This window comes from Neltuma alba, unplaced genomic scaffold (genome assembly GCF_004799145.2).
Source record: "Neltuma alba isolate B1F8T4 unplaced genomic scaffold, ASM479914v2 tig00011997_pilon, whole genome shotgun sequence".
Classification (NCBI taxonomy): Eukaryota; Viridiplantae; Streptophyta; class Magnoliopsida; order Fabales; family Fabaceae; genus Neltuma; species Neltuma alba.
Genome location: NW_021636570.1, coordinates 19,858 through 35,164, shown reverse-complemented (window position 1 = coordinate 35,164; position 15,307 = coordinate 19,858). Strand labels below are relative to the sequence as shown.

The following is a 15,307-nucleotide window of genomic DNA, read 5'->3' as shown; positions in this document are numbered from 1 at the left end:
TTTTCTTCCTTCAAATTTTTTCCCCGCTGCTTCCACGTTTCCGGTTTTCCTTTTCTTGTTCCTGTAATCTTTCCCCTAAATTTTTTAAAATATTATTGAAAAGTAAAAAATGGCTTTTTCCAAAAGAAAAACCCAAAATTAAAAAACTAAAAAAAAATAAAACTGTACTATTTTTTACTCATAAAATATTAAAATATCACTCACTTTATATAAAATTTTAAAAAAACATTTGAGAGGTTGGGACATTTCAAGGGACATCAGAGAGTTGGACATTAGAGGCCTGTTGTCTTTATGCAAACTATTACAAAAATTATTTTAAAAAATAAAATAAATTGATATCTTATGTTTAATATTAAATTAAATATTAAACTAACTCTCATATGTTAGACACAAAAATATGCGGTATCATTTAAGAGTTATCTATAATAATGTATTCTGTCTCCATCTCAAACTGTACGTAAAACATTATCGCACACCTTATGTGCATATAAAAACAGTGCTATCGATTTATAATAAGAATTAGAACATAATAGGTCAATATAATTTAGTTATTGTTTGGCAGAGTGATTTAAAAGTGGATTAAGAAAAAAAACTTCACTCGGTGAGAAGAAGTATGCTATCCTACGGTTATATGGGAAGGAAACATCGCCGTCCATGTACTGATTATATTGAATCTCAAATATAAGCCATATAATTTATAATTTATTTTTTGTCCTCATTTAAATGTAAGCTTTATTTTTTAGTATAAATTACATTATAAAATATATCTTATCTTTGTTCTCAAACAAGTATAATATAATTTTTTACCAACACGCCACATTTTGCTAAGCTCGCATTAGTACCATTTTTTTCGCCGTCATAACTCATCTCACCGGTTTAATCAAAGTTGGGAACATTGGGGTTGACAAACTATGTTGGAGCGCATACTTTTTAAAATGCCAGAACATATACTCTTGTTCAATTTTATTCTTTCACATTTATTCACATGTTTAGCAGACATTTAAATTCTCAGAAAGGTAACGAATGAAAAGACATAATAATTCACGGATAAAAGTGCAATTTTATTCTTAATCTTATTACATTTTTATTCTAATTCATATGAAATTTTGACCAGCAGTGTAATTATAAGCTTGTTCTGTTCTATCGGGGGGAAAAAACTCAGCGTGTTTTAAAATGGGGGTGAAAACAGACAAATATGAGCAGCATAAAAATAACAAGATGTTACTATTTGATGAGTTCAAATCATTGTCAAAACTATTTGTTGAAAGACCCCTCCAACTCCAAGCATCCATTCACACTCGCAGTTTCATAATAAATCAAAAGCGATAATATAATATTTTTGCGAAAATATTTAAAGTTAAATCGAAGCTAGTGACGGTGATGTTGTTGGTATATGATAAAATGGGCACTGTTTTAGGGAAACGACAAACACAAGGGTCCTAAAATCACTATTTTTAATTTGACAAAAAGAAATCAAATGCCCAAACACATCTTGTAAACGAAGCCAAAACGGACTTGTCAATAGCCATCCAGAAAAGCTCCGGACACAAATCGCAAGCCACAGGTCATTTATCACTTTCCCTCTCACTCTCACCACACTAACAAGGGAACAAAACGAGATACGTGTGTCATATTTTGGAGCAAATCAATTATCTAATCATTCAGTTACTTCTGCTTATTTTAAATGTTTATAATTCTTTTTAACATAAATTAAGATACAATTTTTCTCAGCTTTGTATTCAAAGATATTTCTTATAAGGCATTCCAAACAAATCTCAATTATTATACATATTACGTGTTTGCTTGAAACTTTCAAACGTGGTTTATTAAAAAAAAAACCGTGGTCAAATTATAAATTATATAAATTTTCTGAAATTTCTTATATTTATAGCAATTAATTATTTCCATATATCTTGCTAATACTAAAAATATTAATAATTTATGTAAAAATTATATTATAGTATATTTCTATAAAAATTAAATACAAATTATAATATTTTTAACAAGTTAAATATGTGTTTGTATTAATTTTACAAATACAAAAGGGTCTTTATGTTTGAAAATTGAAAAAAAAAAAAAAGAGGTATAGAGAGCTGCCAATATTTAATACCACACAATGTACATTACATAAGATTATCTCCAATAAAATATTAGTGTCCAGCAACAAAAACAAAAAATGACGTGTAATTTACTTTAATTATTTTGACCTTAAAATGATCATTGATATTAGTTATCTCGTTGCCTATATTATCCTATTTTTGGCCAACTATTGCCTATATTAATAATTTATGTAAAAATTATATTATCCTATATTATCTCCTCTAATCTGGTAACAAAATTGGTGGCCAAAAATACGCATGGGCCGAAATTAAATTCATTATCCATAATTTAATTCCCAATCAAAATTACATATTTATTCAAAGGAATGGAAAGTTTACATAAATATATGCATGGGATTGAGAATTGAGAAATAATAAAAAAAAGGGGTGTGGGGGCTGGGGCCCATTTAAACAGTTTAATTCGGCCGCCTGCTTTGTCGTCTCTCTCGTCTCCGTTCATCCCGTCGCTCCTTCGCGTTTGACCCTCCCGTTCCTGTTTCTCTCTTCTCTCTGTCCGTTTCTCCCTGCACTGTTCCCTCTGATCTTTCTTGCTCTCTCTTCCTTCCTCATCTCCATCTCTCTCTCTCTCTCTCTCTGAAATCTTTGAACTTTCTCGGCTCCTTTTGTTCCCTTTGTCTAGATAGTCGGGTCTCTTCTTCTTAAGTCACCTAAATCCTGCTACCCATGAGCAGACCCACATCCTAGTCCTCTGTGGCCTCGCCTTTCATCCCTTAAATCTCCTTTCATCGTCTTCTCATTGTCTTCAAATTCCTATAATTGTTTTCATTATTATGAGGAGGCATAAAAGGCTGCCTCTTCCTGCCTCGATCCCTCTTGGTCTCTAGGTGTCTTCTGTGCTTTCCGTTTCATCCTTTGCTGTGTATCCTTAGATAGTTCAACAGACATGGCTGGTAGCAATGAACTCAACCTTAGTGAATCCAAGGTACCGACCTATCTTCCTTTTATCTTTACCATCACTCATCTTGCGAAAAATTCTGGACATGACATTTTGGTATTTTGGCGAAAGAAAAGACATTTTGGTTGAGTTTGTCGCTTGCCTTCTTTCTTTCGTACTCCCATCTTTTCTTTGTCCAATTATGTGATGCGGGGTCCTGATGATCACAAGTTTCTGGAGAAAGTTTTGATCTTTCGCTTCAATTGCAAGGGCCTGATGATGTTTGGGAATATCTCTGATCGATGGGGATGTGTTTCTTCATGTTTTATTGAATAAGATGATATGATTCATGAGTCGGTTTGATTTTTTTCCTTGTACTTTCCATTTCTTCCATGTAGGCCACGGTTTCTTGTTCTGGTAAGTTGGAAAACTCGGTTTTCATTTGGTGCGACAAGCTGAAAGTTCTGATCTTTCTTTTGGTGATTTGTGAGGTGTCTTTGGGGATACATCCGTTTGTTTTCCTTTCTCCGCATTAATTTCCCCTTCCTCGTTCTCTAACTTTCTGGATCGTCGTCTGATCCATATAGTTAATCTCCAGTTCAACAAAGTCACTGATTAATGTTCTAACAAGTAATATCTTCAATCTTGGCTCCTTTTGTAGTGCGTTGTTCCACTCAATACTTGGGTTCTCATCTCCAATTTCAAGCTGGCGTACAATCTCCTTCGTCGCGCAGATGGAACATTTAACCGTGAGCTAGCCGAGTTCCTTGATCGGAAGGTCCCTGCCAATACAATTCCAGTAGACGGAGTATTCTCTTTCGATCACGTCGATCGAAATACTGGCCTCTTCAATCGAATTTATGAACCAGCTCCTGAAAGTGAGGCTAAGTGGGGCTACATAGAACTGGAAAAGCCCCTGAGTACCACCAAGGTTGTCCCTGTCATCATCTTCTTCCATGGTGGAAGCTTCTCTCATTCCTCGGCCAATAGTGCTATCTACGACACTTTCTGCCGCCGCCTCGTCAACATTTGCAAGGCTGTCGTAGTCTCCGTGAACTACCGCCGTTCACCCGAACATCGGTACCCCTGTGCCTATGAAGACGGCTGGGCTGCCCTAAAATGGGTTAAATCAAGAACGTGGCTTCAGAGTGGGACTGATTCCAAGGTTCATGTGTACCTAGCCGGGGATAGTTCTGGAGGCAATATTGCACATCATGTGGCTGCGAGGGCAGCCGAGGAGGATGTTGAGATTTTGGGTAACATTCTTCTTCATCCATTGTTTGGTGGAGAGAAGAGGACAGAGTCAGAGAAGAGACTGGATGGGAGGTACTTTGTGAGATTACAAGACCGTGATTGGTATTGGAGGGCTTTTCTTCCTGAAGGTGAAGATAGAGACCATCCTGCGTGTAACCCTTTTGGCCCCAGGGGAAAAAGTCTCGAGGGACTTAAGTTCCCTAAAAGTCTTGTTTGTGTGGCTGGTTTGGACCTTCTCCAAGATTGGCAATTCGCATATGTACAGGGTCTCAAGGATTCGGGTCAAGATGTCAGACTCCTTTTCCTGAAAGAAGCTACTATCGGTTTCTACTTCTTGCCCAATAATGATCATTTCTATTGCCTCATGGAGGAGATAAACAAGTTCGTCAATTCTGACTGTTAATATACTACTTAACCTTACCTACTACAACAAGGCCATACATAACAAAAGCGCCACACTTCTCATGGGTTCTATTTTTGTATCTTCTTCTTTTTTTCCTCTTTTCTACTTCATATAAATATGGTGTGTAGTTATAAAAATTGCGTAGGGGATGGATTTACTTCATACTATTGTAACATCCATGGCGGTCAATCCGAGAGTTCTGAAACTCCGAGGACTCTTTGTCTGTTATCTGCCCATGTCTTTCTGAAGGGTAGTTTCTGCAGTTTGAAGTAGAAAGCTCTGTTCGGTCAGGTGGTTTGTCAAGCTTGCCCCACTTATCCTTAATGACCACAGTCACAGAAGGAAGATGGAGGGCGAAGCGCCTTGTTGGTCGTCACTTAGGCTAAGGAAATGGCTTCCTATTGTAGCACTAATTTCTTAATGTAAAGCGGAGCAAATCCCATGTTATTATGAACTTGTATGCTATACTTATCAGACTTTTTCCTATAGTTTTATCAAGTAGTTAACGTTACAGTATTATATGTGCACTTGTTCTTGTTCTGTTCTCCTGTATCCCGCTACCCGCTATATTAAGAAGTTTAAAATTCACGGCTGTCACAGAGGGCTTTCCAATCCTTGTAATAACATTACATCTTAATGTCATTAGGATGAGTCATGTCTGATGCATTGTTCATCACCAACAGTTGTTGCTGTAGTGAAAGTACTTATTCATTCTCTGGTTCTTCTTTTCTCTCTTTCTCTGGGCAATTAGGTTGGTAGGGTCAAGTCGCCTCAAAAAGTTGATACACATGTTGGTAAAGGGGAAGAAGATTTTTTTTTTTTTTGGGGCCTCGTTAGGGAAATGTTAGAAAGTAACGAGGAAGCTATAGCGGAGAAAAGCCAAACCATTCCAATCAACAGAAGAAGACATGGAAAACGTTGAGAGGAAGAATGATTTGCAGGAGCTTGAATCAATATGGAAATGGCCATCTTTCACTTTCAACATCAAAGCGGAGTAATTCTTGTCATCACCTCAATGCCCTATTGTAGTTAGGCGTGTTTGGAGGTTGGGAAAACAGCAAAAACAGGAATTTGGCATTGTGTTGAAGAGGGGAAACCCATTTCCTGGTAGTGGTTGCGACTTTTGGATGTATTCTCGGGGGACCACTTTCTGGGAACCCACGAAACCTACAAGAGTCCAAATGAAATATGAGATGGGAAAAAAAGAAAAACAAAGAAAACTTTGGTTTTGAGATTACTTTTAAAACTGTTTATTTAAATGCTCACTAAAAGTGGTAGGCACGGCTAGGCTGGGACAAAGGACGTGGAACCATGTCTTTTTATTGACTTTCTTGCCCTGCCTCTCTGCATTACATATAAAAACCATAATTTCTCTCTTGACAGTGTCCAGCACTAAAAAGCAATCAGCTTGGGAACAAAGACTTTTCAAAGCTTTGATCTTTTTTTTTTTTTTTGGTTGAAGTTCTCAAGGGCCTCCTGTTCCGCGTGTCTTGTTATGGGGTGTCCTTAGTAAATTAGTTGTTTGTGTCTTGAGAAATATTCCGCAATACGACAGAGAGGAGAGTCGTTGTCAAGAAACGGGGCTTTTCTTTATTGACAAAAGAAAGGCTTTCATGTGTTTGGTCAGTAGTGAGTACCTTGCTTTTTTTAAGAGCATTAATTAAACTACTACGTCATTGCTTGTGGTTTGCGCGTTTACACCATTTTCCCATCTCACTATTCTTCCATTAATGCCCCCTTTTTGTTTCTTTCTGTTCAAATGTTACTTCTTTCCTCAACCGCCCTTTTATTACCCATTTGTTTCTGCTTCTGCTTCTCTTCTGTCAAGATTATCTTTTGGGGCATGTAAATCTAATCGCTCTTTTGCCATTTTGAATTTATAAAAGAAACTAAAGATTAAGTGACACGGAACGGAAATTAATTAAATGAATGGAGGAATAAAGAATTTTCACATGAAGCATGAGAGAAAGTCATATATTGTTTTTGACTTGTTCTTCATATATTCTTATCCTGTTTGGTTTTAAAAAGAGGTGTGGGAATCTGGAATTATTTGAAGGCTCATGGTCAACAGTTGCTGATTTGAAAAATAGAAGCCGGGCCTTATCCTTTGAGTAGCTTAATTATGAAGCCAGCGATGTGTTTATATTATATACTCAAACAGTTTGTGACACTTGCAGCCTCAAAACCAAATCGATTCCTAAAAGGACCTAACAATGCCAAAGCAAGATACAATTTTCATTCTTTCTTGATTCTTTCTTGTTTGTGTGATGAGCTCACTGAATACGTAAAATTGGGGAGATGTAAATGAGTCGGGGGGAACTTGAGAAAGTTAGAAAATCTGCCGACATTTGTTTTTACCATGAAGGGAGTGTTTGGATTGATTTTTCACAAGTGATTTTACAGTGTTCAATATAAGTGCTATATGAGAGTATTTTTTTTCAATTGATTCTAATACGTTCCAAACACCCTGACGTTGCTAAATTTCCAGCCTGCATTTGAAAATGACCCCAAAGTAGAAGACGGGGAGGAAAAAAAGGACTTTTGATTTAAGAGGAGGGAACATGAGAAAATACGAAAACAGAGAAAGTTGTGGTGGTAGATATGATTATGGAGGGAAGCACGAGGAAGAGGATGTTGAGAAAAGATGAGGAAAATGCATCACAAGAAACATGGGAACAAACAAACAACCACACTCTCACAACACATGAATACTAAAAGAAAAGCTTGTTTTCTGATTTTGTCGGTGTAATTTACTTTTATGTGAACCACCCCTCCACCCCCTTGTCTTTTCTGATTCTTAATTGAAATCCCAATATCAGTACAAAATATGAGTTAAAGGTTTGAAAATGAAATCATTGATTACATATTTATATCACTTAAAACAGGTGGCTAAGTGACAAAAAGGAAAATTGAAGAAAAATCTCTCATTAAGGATTGCAGCACTACGAAGATCCTGATAAATTTGTATACCAAAAAAAAAAACTGTTTATTACAAATTTTATTTATTATTTTTTATACAGTTTATTACAAATTATATATATTTATATATATAGAGTATTAACGATCCTTCTCACTATTTCTTCTCACCAGCTAAAAACCTTAATAGACGTATTTTTGTGTAATCTGCTGCTCCTCCTCCCTGCATTCTTTACAAACATCATTTCGCGTTTCTTCTGTGATATGCTTTCGCTCTTATTCACAAAGTCCTCGTGAAACGGTGACATAAAATATTTATAATTTTAAATATGTAAACAACCCATTCAAATTTAAAATTAACCATTGTTACCATCTGATGCGCAAAATCGTGAGCTGTTGAGGCTGGAGCTAGTGACGATGGACGAGTGAATTGTGTGGGCCTGATATTGGGCCTTTGTACTTCTTTGGCCCAACAAAAGTTGAAACTTACCGAATCCTCTAATAATTGGATCACAGCCCTGTTTGACGCTACCCATTGGGGTCAAAAGACATTTCACTGGACGTGTATATGACAATAATATGGAAAATGTTTTTTTTTAATTAATTATGTGAAACAGAACATAAAAAGTGCATACGGGCATCTTTAATTTGATGAAAATCAAACAACATCTAACGTGCATTCGAACGAATCACGAAATTGCTAATAACTGGGTAATTTGTAAACGCAACCTTCATTGATGGGCCTTGAAATCAGGATCCGGGATTTAGAAGGGAAATAATAAGGAGAAATCACTGTGAGATCCTGCAAGAGAATATAATAAAAAGACTAGATGGTTTGTTTTTCCTACGGTTAGTTGTGGTTGAATAGCATTTTCTTTTTGCAACACTTATTTGGGCTACACCCTCTTCTTGGTAGTAGTAGTAAAATTGATTGAGCATTGTCAGTGAGTTGGATTTCACGGGATGTACTGGCCCTTCATAATACGGTGAATTAAGGTTTGGATGCTCATTGGAAGAGATGTGTCTAAGTTTAGTATCCGACATTACTTCAAAAATGATTGCCTCCAAAAAGAAGATATTCATGTAGTTACATGTAGGGAAAATGAAGCAAAGGCTATCCATACAAAAGAAAAATCATGTGAAGCAGGCTAAAGAGTAATCACAATAAAGGATCTGCCAGAATAAGCGGTACGTAAGCGAGATTCCAATGCTGTAAAGGGAAGGTTTCACGAGAGATACCTGTTACTGGGCTAAGGAGTTACTCAGGGAAGGAGCTTAGAGGGTAAGGGGAGGTGGAGGGTTTGGTTTCCGATTGGGTTGGTGTGAAGTCAGCTGTAAGGAGACTGTACGAAAGGTTGACTCACAGACTTTCCTAATCTTTCTACCAATGGCTGGCACGACATCTAGGGGAAATGAAATGGCAACTCGTATGGTCTGGAACTCTACTATGGATCTAGAATCTTCCCTCGCCTCACTAGGACCACTAGCACAAGCTGGGAGCTTGAGATGAAAGAAGAGAAAACACCTACGGCTACATGCCTATTAAGAGCTACACCACGAGTCGAGCTAACTGCATCGGAAGAGGGGACTTCCCTTTATCCTGATTCGCGTTACTTTGGTAATTGACTCTGATAGGATATATGACAAGCACCTTGAGCACTTGTCTTTCTTCACAAAAAGGATTTATCATAAGCCCGATTCCATCATGTCTGAAACCAACAAGGGAAGGGAAATAATAAGGAGAAATCACCATGAGATCCTATGAGAGAATATAATAAAAAGACCAGATAGTTTGTTTTTCCTACAGTTAGTTGAGGCTGAATAGCATTGTCTTTTTACAACACTTATTTGGGCTACACTCTCTTTTTGGTAGTAGCAGTAAAATTAATTAAGCATCATCATTGAGTTGGGTTTAACAGGATGTGTTGGCCTTTTATAATGTGATGAATTAAGGTTTAAATAACTTAGAGCTTATAGAGGCCTAGCATCTCCCAAAAGAGACTCTGCTTCTAAGTTCTAAATACAACCAACAGTTTATGCTATTTCACATTTACCCGAACTTCGAGAACAAGAAACTGAGAAGGGACATGGGGGTTTTGAAACATTCTAAAATGTATTTCTTAGTAGCAGTGGAATCCTAAGTTTTACACCAAAATTGAAACAGGAATGAGCCTAGCGAATGATATTTTACATTAATAATACATAGGACACTAGAACGTTTAAGAACCCATCACAAAATAGCCACGCTTTCACAGCTTCCCTTGTTCATCATTCTGCCTCCGTTATGCATAGTTAAACGAATCAAAACAAAACTAGAAAAAGATACGTAAGTGATTAAATACAATCCCTGACACAAAATCTCTTGGTATGCTTGACAGCAAGAGATGGAGTTATTTCATTATGTTCTCTGCTCTTTCATTCCTTTGAGAGTATCACAATTTTCTCACAGCATATGGAACCTAGTGGCCTTATTGACGCAAACATTATCACAGTATATGGAATCTAGTGGCCTTATTAGCTCTTTTGGTTCTTCATTTTGCCCATTATCAACTTATAACATGATTTTTCCCTATCTCACAAGTAGTCCAGCGGAGGTTCTGATAGGACACTTCTGAGGGCAATGCATTTATTGATTGCCGTAGAGATGGGTTGTTACATTTCAAAAGGTAAAGATATAGCAGACCATCAAAGTTTGGAACATATACAAAATGCCATTCAATTATGATACCAGCAATAAATTAGACTACCTACAGTCTCAAATGGCGATAGATCACTTGTTGAGGTTTGCTGGCTATGCTGCTCCTGCATAAGTATAACCAAAGAATAACAAATTAAAACATAGATGCCATTAAGCTCACATAGTCACATTTCTCTGACTTATTGAGTTGGCACGTAAATTTAATCCACATCTCCAATGAAGTGTTGCTTATGTAGGTACATTCACCAGACCGAAAATGACAGAATGCTCACAAATTTTGATTATAGCAGTAGTGATGTGAGATGTGTTTCCCTGTTTGATAGGACATACGCAGGTGATTCTGCCCCTGCACCCAGGTTATGCTTGAGTAGTTAGGAAATATTACTGTTGTTCTTTCTGATTACTCTGCTTCAATGTGACTTTGCATGTCTGTGAGGGAAATATTCTGACTCTTCTGGAGTTTGATATTCTACAGTTTCTAGTTAAGAAGTTACTTCCATTTTCAAGGCATTATTGTAAAAGAAATTACAAGATGTATGGATTACCCACCTCCAAAAAAAGATCTGAAGACCTTTGATCAGAGTCATTAGCTACATAAAGAGATCATTTTCGGGTATTCCTATCCTATTTCTTCTTGTTATTTCTCTTGGGCATTTAGGTAAAGTATAAAACCCAGACTTATTCTGTAATCATTTCCTCTGGCTATATCTGCAGGGTTACTATTCGGATAACTCCTCTTTAGTAAAGATCGACCATAAAATTTCTGTTTTCCCATTCTTTATACGCTGTCAGTTATTAGTCACAAACAATCTGTCATGTATTTGGAAGGGAAATAAGTTTGCCAGCTGGCTTGATTCATTCTCACGCAGTCTTTAATTAATGTGTTCCATTATATTAGGAATTGGTGCCGTCTTCACAGTTCACATTATGGGGAACCTATATTAGTTCCCACTACTGTTGTTGAAGCATCATGAAATTTCTCGTTATGGTGCCATCCCTTGCATTCCGTATGCTGCACAAAGGAACAAACTGATGATAATATAGCCATTGCAAGTATTATATGCGGAAAAGTAATAGGAAGGTGCTTCATTCTGACATTAATGGCGTGCAATGGCAGCTTCTATGGGGAGGGCCACCTTCCACAGATTCCTGTGTCTTTTCTATGTTTTTTGGGCCCACGCTGTCCGGTAAGGATGCTAATGATGTTACTTATTTGAAGAGTGGCCACACACAAACACAACAAAAACTATACAAATAAAACGTGGGATTCTAGTTGGAAAAAAGACTGAGCAGTAAACATGGGTTTAACAGATCATTGAAGTTCAGGAGTGTTTAGATGAAACCAAACCATGGTTTGGAGAATAACTTTTGGAGAATAAATTTTGGAAAGAATAAATTTTGTGAAAAAATGATTCTAGGAAGTGAGAGTGTTTGGATAGTTGTTATCAGAAGCACTTTTTATATATATACAAATTACTAAAAAAGATATAAGTTAATGTGATAATTATATAAAATATAGATTTTATGATATATTTTAATTTGAAGGAATAAAATTGTTAATAATATATTTTTTTATCAACATAATTCATAATACATAAGATAATATAATTAATTAATAATTAATATGTGTGTATATGTTTATCAGATATAATATTAAATATGTTTATAAAAAAATAATTGAGGAATGTTAAAGTCATATTATTGTTGAGATTTACTCTGACAGGCACAATCATACTTTTCAATTTGAGCCAGAAGCAAAATAGATTCACTTCTCCTGAAACTATAGTTTTGGAACCCAAAACCATGATTTTAGCCCAAATCATAGTTTCAGATTATTTTTCTAAAATTGATGCTGTTTGGGTGAAATCCCATCCAAACCATGGTTTTGCCTTCCAAACTATGGTTTTGAGAGAGACCCAAACAGGCCTTTCATCTTCCAATTCCACCACCATTCATTCAGGCAATGTGCCACACAGTAATTGTTTTGTTAAGTCTTTAACTAATCTCACCATTTTTTTTTATTTAGATTTGTCTTTCCATTGCCTCACGTCCCATCATCATCGTAATATGCTAGGTTGGCACGCCCAGAGACAACTAGAAAGAGTCATTCCAAAAGGCCTATTCACCACAATGGGCCTATTCACAGGGTCCTCAAAGTGAGTGATGATTGAGGAAGATGATGAATGCTTGCTCCCTCACCTTGCATTCGCCATTACAGAAAGCAGCACTTCGTGCTTTCACAAAGCTGTAAAAAAGCTGATCAACGGTAATGAGGCCCTCACAAGGATCTGCTTTTAAAACTGAAAACAAGGGAGAACCCTTCACAAAATAGCGACACTTGAGAACGCCAGAAATTGAAACGATAACGAGTCCAACGAATCATATTACATCAGTAATATATGGGACCCTTGAGAACGAGGGAAAATTACAACTAAATCTTAAGAAAAGAAAATAATTACTAAAAAATCTTAATAAGCAAGTTCTTACATTAAATTTGTCATTTTTTACCATTGAGATTTTTTTAATAATTATATTTCTTTCCTAAGACTTTATAGAAACTCTCACTGGAATAAGTAAGAACCCTTCGCAAAACAGCTACACCATCTACCATATTCACATTTCACGTCGCTTGTTCATCATCCTGCCTCCATTATTACATAATTAAATTAAATGAATCAAAACAAAACTACAAAAAGACCCTTGATTATATAATCCTAGATGTGTCATTGTGGGTGGTGAGAATTTCCAACTTTACCCTCTCCATGCGTTGCATTGTGCAGTAGGCCTCGTTATCTGTTTCCCAGACCTCAAGGGGCATGGCGTCTGTATGGGCGGGACCATGCAGTTGTACTGAAGACACAACGAGCTGCTCACTGGAATCTCAGCCGTTGGACTGATCTCAATGTCGGTCAGATAGTTGTGCTGCAAATACAGTATCTGTATTCTAGCTGCCAATAGCCGGTCCACGAAGTTGCTCGGAACCCGACCCGTGAACCGGTTGTTGTTGAGGTATAGATTCTCCACGGTCGAGAACATGGGCGATATTTGACCCGAGAACTCGTTGTGGCTGAGATCGACCGTTGGGATTGCGACCTGATTAACCGGTTGGACAGGGCCGGTGAATTGGTTCCTTTCCAGTTGAAGATTGGTGAGTGGAAATGAGAATATGTGAGGCGGAATGATGCCTGTGAACCGGTTCAAGCTAAGGTCCAAGTAGTTCAACTGGTTCATCCGGTTCAAGAGCCGATCCACTGGGCCGCTGAGATTGTTCCAGGAGAGGGAGAGATACTGGAGTGAAGGAGGGAGAGAATTGGGAGCGAGCGAGCCCGTGAGAGAGTTGTGCTTCAGGTCAAGTCGAGTAAGGGTGTGTGACGCAAACGAGGGGACTGAACCGGAGAGGTGGTTGTGGCAAAGGATCAAGTTGCTTAGCTCCGGTAAGGCTCCAATGGACGGAGGAATGCGTCCAGTGAGCTGATTGTAGCTGAGATCGAGGGTTCTGAGATTGCGCAACCCGCCCAAGTGCTCTGGAATCACGCCGGAGATGAAGTTCCGGCTAACGCCAAGGAATCTGAGGTTCTTCAAATTGGAGAGTGACTGAGGCAGAGAGCCGTAGATTCTACCAGGCACAATCGTGAACTCGGTGAGAGCAGATAGCTTACCAATCGCCGGGTCGAGCCTACCCGTCAGACCGGGAGAACCAGCTCTGGGGTCGCCGAGATTAAGGGCAACAACCTTGTCGGAATCACAGTAAACCCCGGCAAAATTACATGGTTCAGCGGTGAAATCCCAAGAGGAAAAGAAATCCGACCCCGGCATGTCCTTGAGAGACTTGCGAATCGATTGCAGGGCCAAGAAATCAAGAGGGTCCAACATGGCAAGCGCATGGAAATGACACTGCAACTGTGCCAAACACATGAAAAGCAGAACATACGAAACAATGCCGCATCCCGGCTCCCTCGGCCACGCCATGAGAGGCGAAGCTAAAAGCGTAGGCAAATACGGTAATGAAAAAAGAGGCGAGAGGAAGTGGAAGTCTAAGACGGCGGAAGCAATAGTGACGGCATTAAGTAGTGAAAGTCAGAGATTTTATAGAGATTAAGAGAGTGAGAAATCAGAGGCTTGGAAGAGAAGCAAGAGATGAGAGTCTAGTACTGAGCTGAGCTTTCAATGGGGCCTTCTTTATTCTTGGCTTCTCAGAGAAGATGATGCTATTCACACCACGCAGCGAGTACAACCAGAGGCGGAAGCTAAGTTATCAGCAGGGCAATTATTATCATTATTTTAATAAACATGCACTCGTTCTGTTTGCTCTTGAGGTTCGGGTGAAACGGCTGTACGAGCCTACGTGGAAGCCGAAGCTATGGTCTGGGAAGAGGGATGATGAGATGGGCTCCAGTGGAGGCCACGCGGGCCTTGGGCCGGGAAAGCAGAAAAGAGGAGGCAGCTGTAAAAAGGAAGGCACGCGAAAGCGACACGTGTGAGGGATCAAATGATAGGACAGTGTTGGCGCAAGGGAAAATGGGGGCACGCACGGACAGGGTCGCTGGGAAAAATAAAAGCCGTGTAAAGGTGTACCTTTCTTGCTAAACTCAACAATGATGGGGCATCGATGCTTCTCACATCTATAATACAATAATCTCTTTAATGAAAGCCAAGGGGCATGGACGAGATGAGATATGATATGAATATGATAGCTGAGTTGCATTATGAGGGTGATTGTGAGAAGTAATTGCCTTGCCCGATTAGCGAAGTTACTGGTGAAAGCCATACCTACTGAAAAGTTCCCTTTTCTCTTTGTTCTCTGTTTTCCCATTAAAAACCGGCAACTTCCATAACTAACACACAGCAGTGTTCTGAAGGCACAGGTGGATATTTAAGGAGTGGGCATAGCACAGCCACAACTACTTATCCATAATGAGAAACACAAGTGTGGGAACCCTCAATGCATTAAACAATGGAACGACCGACCTTTTTAAGGGTATGAAATCGTGCGTGTGAAGGAACGAGTGGAGTGAGTACTTGAGTTAGGTCACAAAGAAGCA

At 38.3% G+C, this 15,307-nt stretch overlaps 2 protein-coding genes across 2 annotated transcripts; one reads left to right on the top strand and one right to left on the bottom strand.

Moving 5' to 3' along the window:
- Window positions 1–2,543: 2,543 nt before the first annotated feature.
- LOC114720758 (gibberellin receptor GID1B) lies at window positions 2,544–5,191 on the top strand. The gene is made up of 2 exons (XM_028906456.1): window positions 2,544–3,042; window positions 3,656–5,191. Exons 1-2 carry the CDS (start codon window positions 3,004–3,006, stop codon window positions 4,649–4,651), a joined length of 1,035 nt encoding a protein of 344 aa, XP_028762289.1. The 5' UTR covers window positions 2,544–3,003; the 3' UTR covers window positions 4,652–5,191.
- Window positions 5,192–12,870: 7,679 nt separating this feature from the next.
- Window positions 12,871–15,012, bottom strand: LOC114720745 (probably inactive leucine-rich repeat receptor-like protein kinase IMK2). Its single transcript, XM_028906435.1, has one exon. The coding sequence runs from the start codon at window positions 14,232–14,234 to the stop codon at window positions 13,017–13,019; it is 1,218 nt and encodes a 405-aa protein (XP_028762268.1). The 5' UTR covers window positions 14,235–15,012; the 3' UTR covers window positions 12,871–13,016.
- Between the last annotated feature and the right edge of the window lie 295 nt (window positions 15,013–15,307).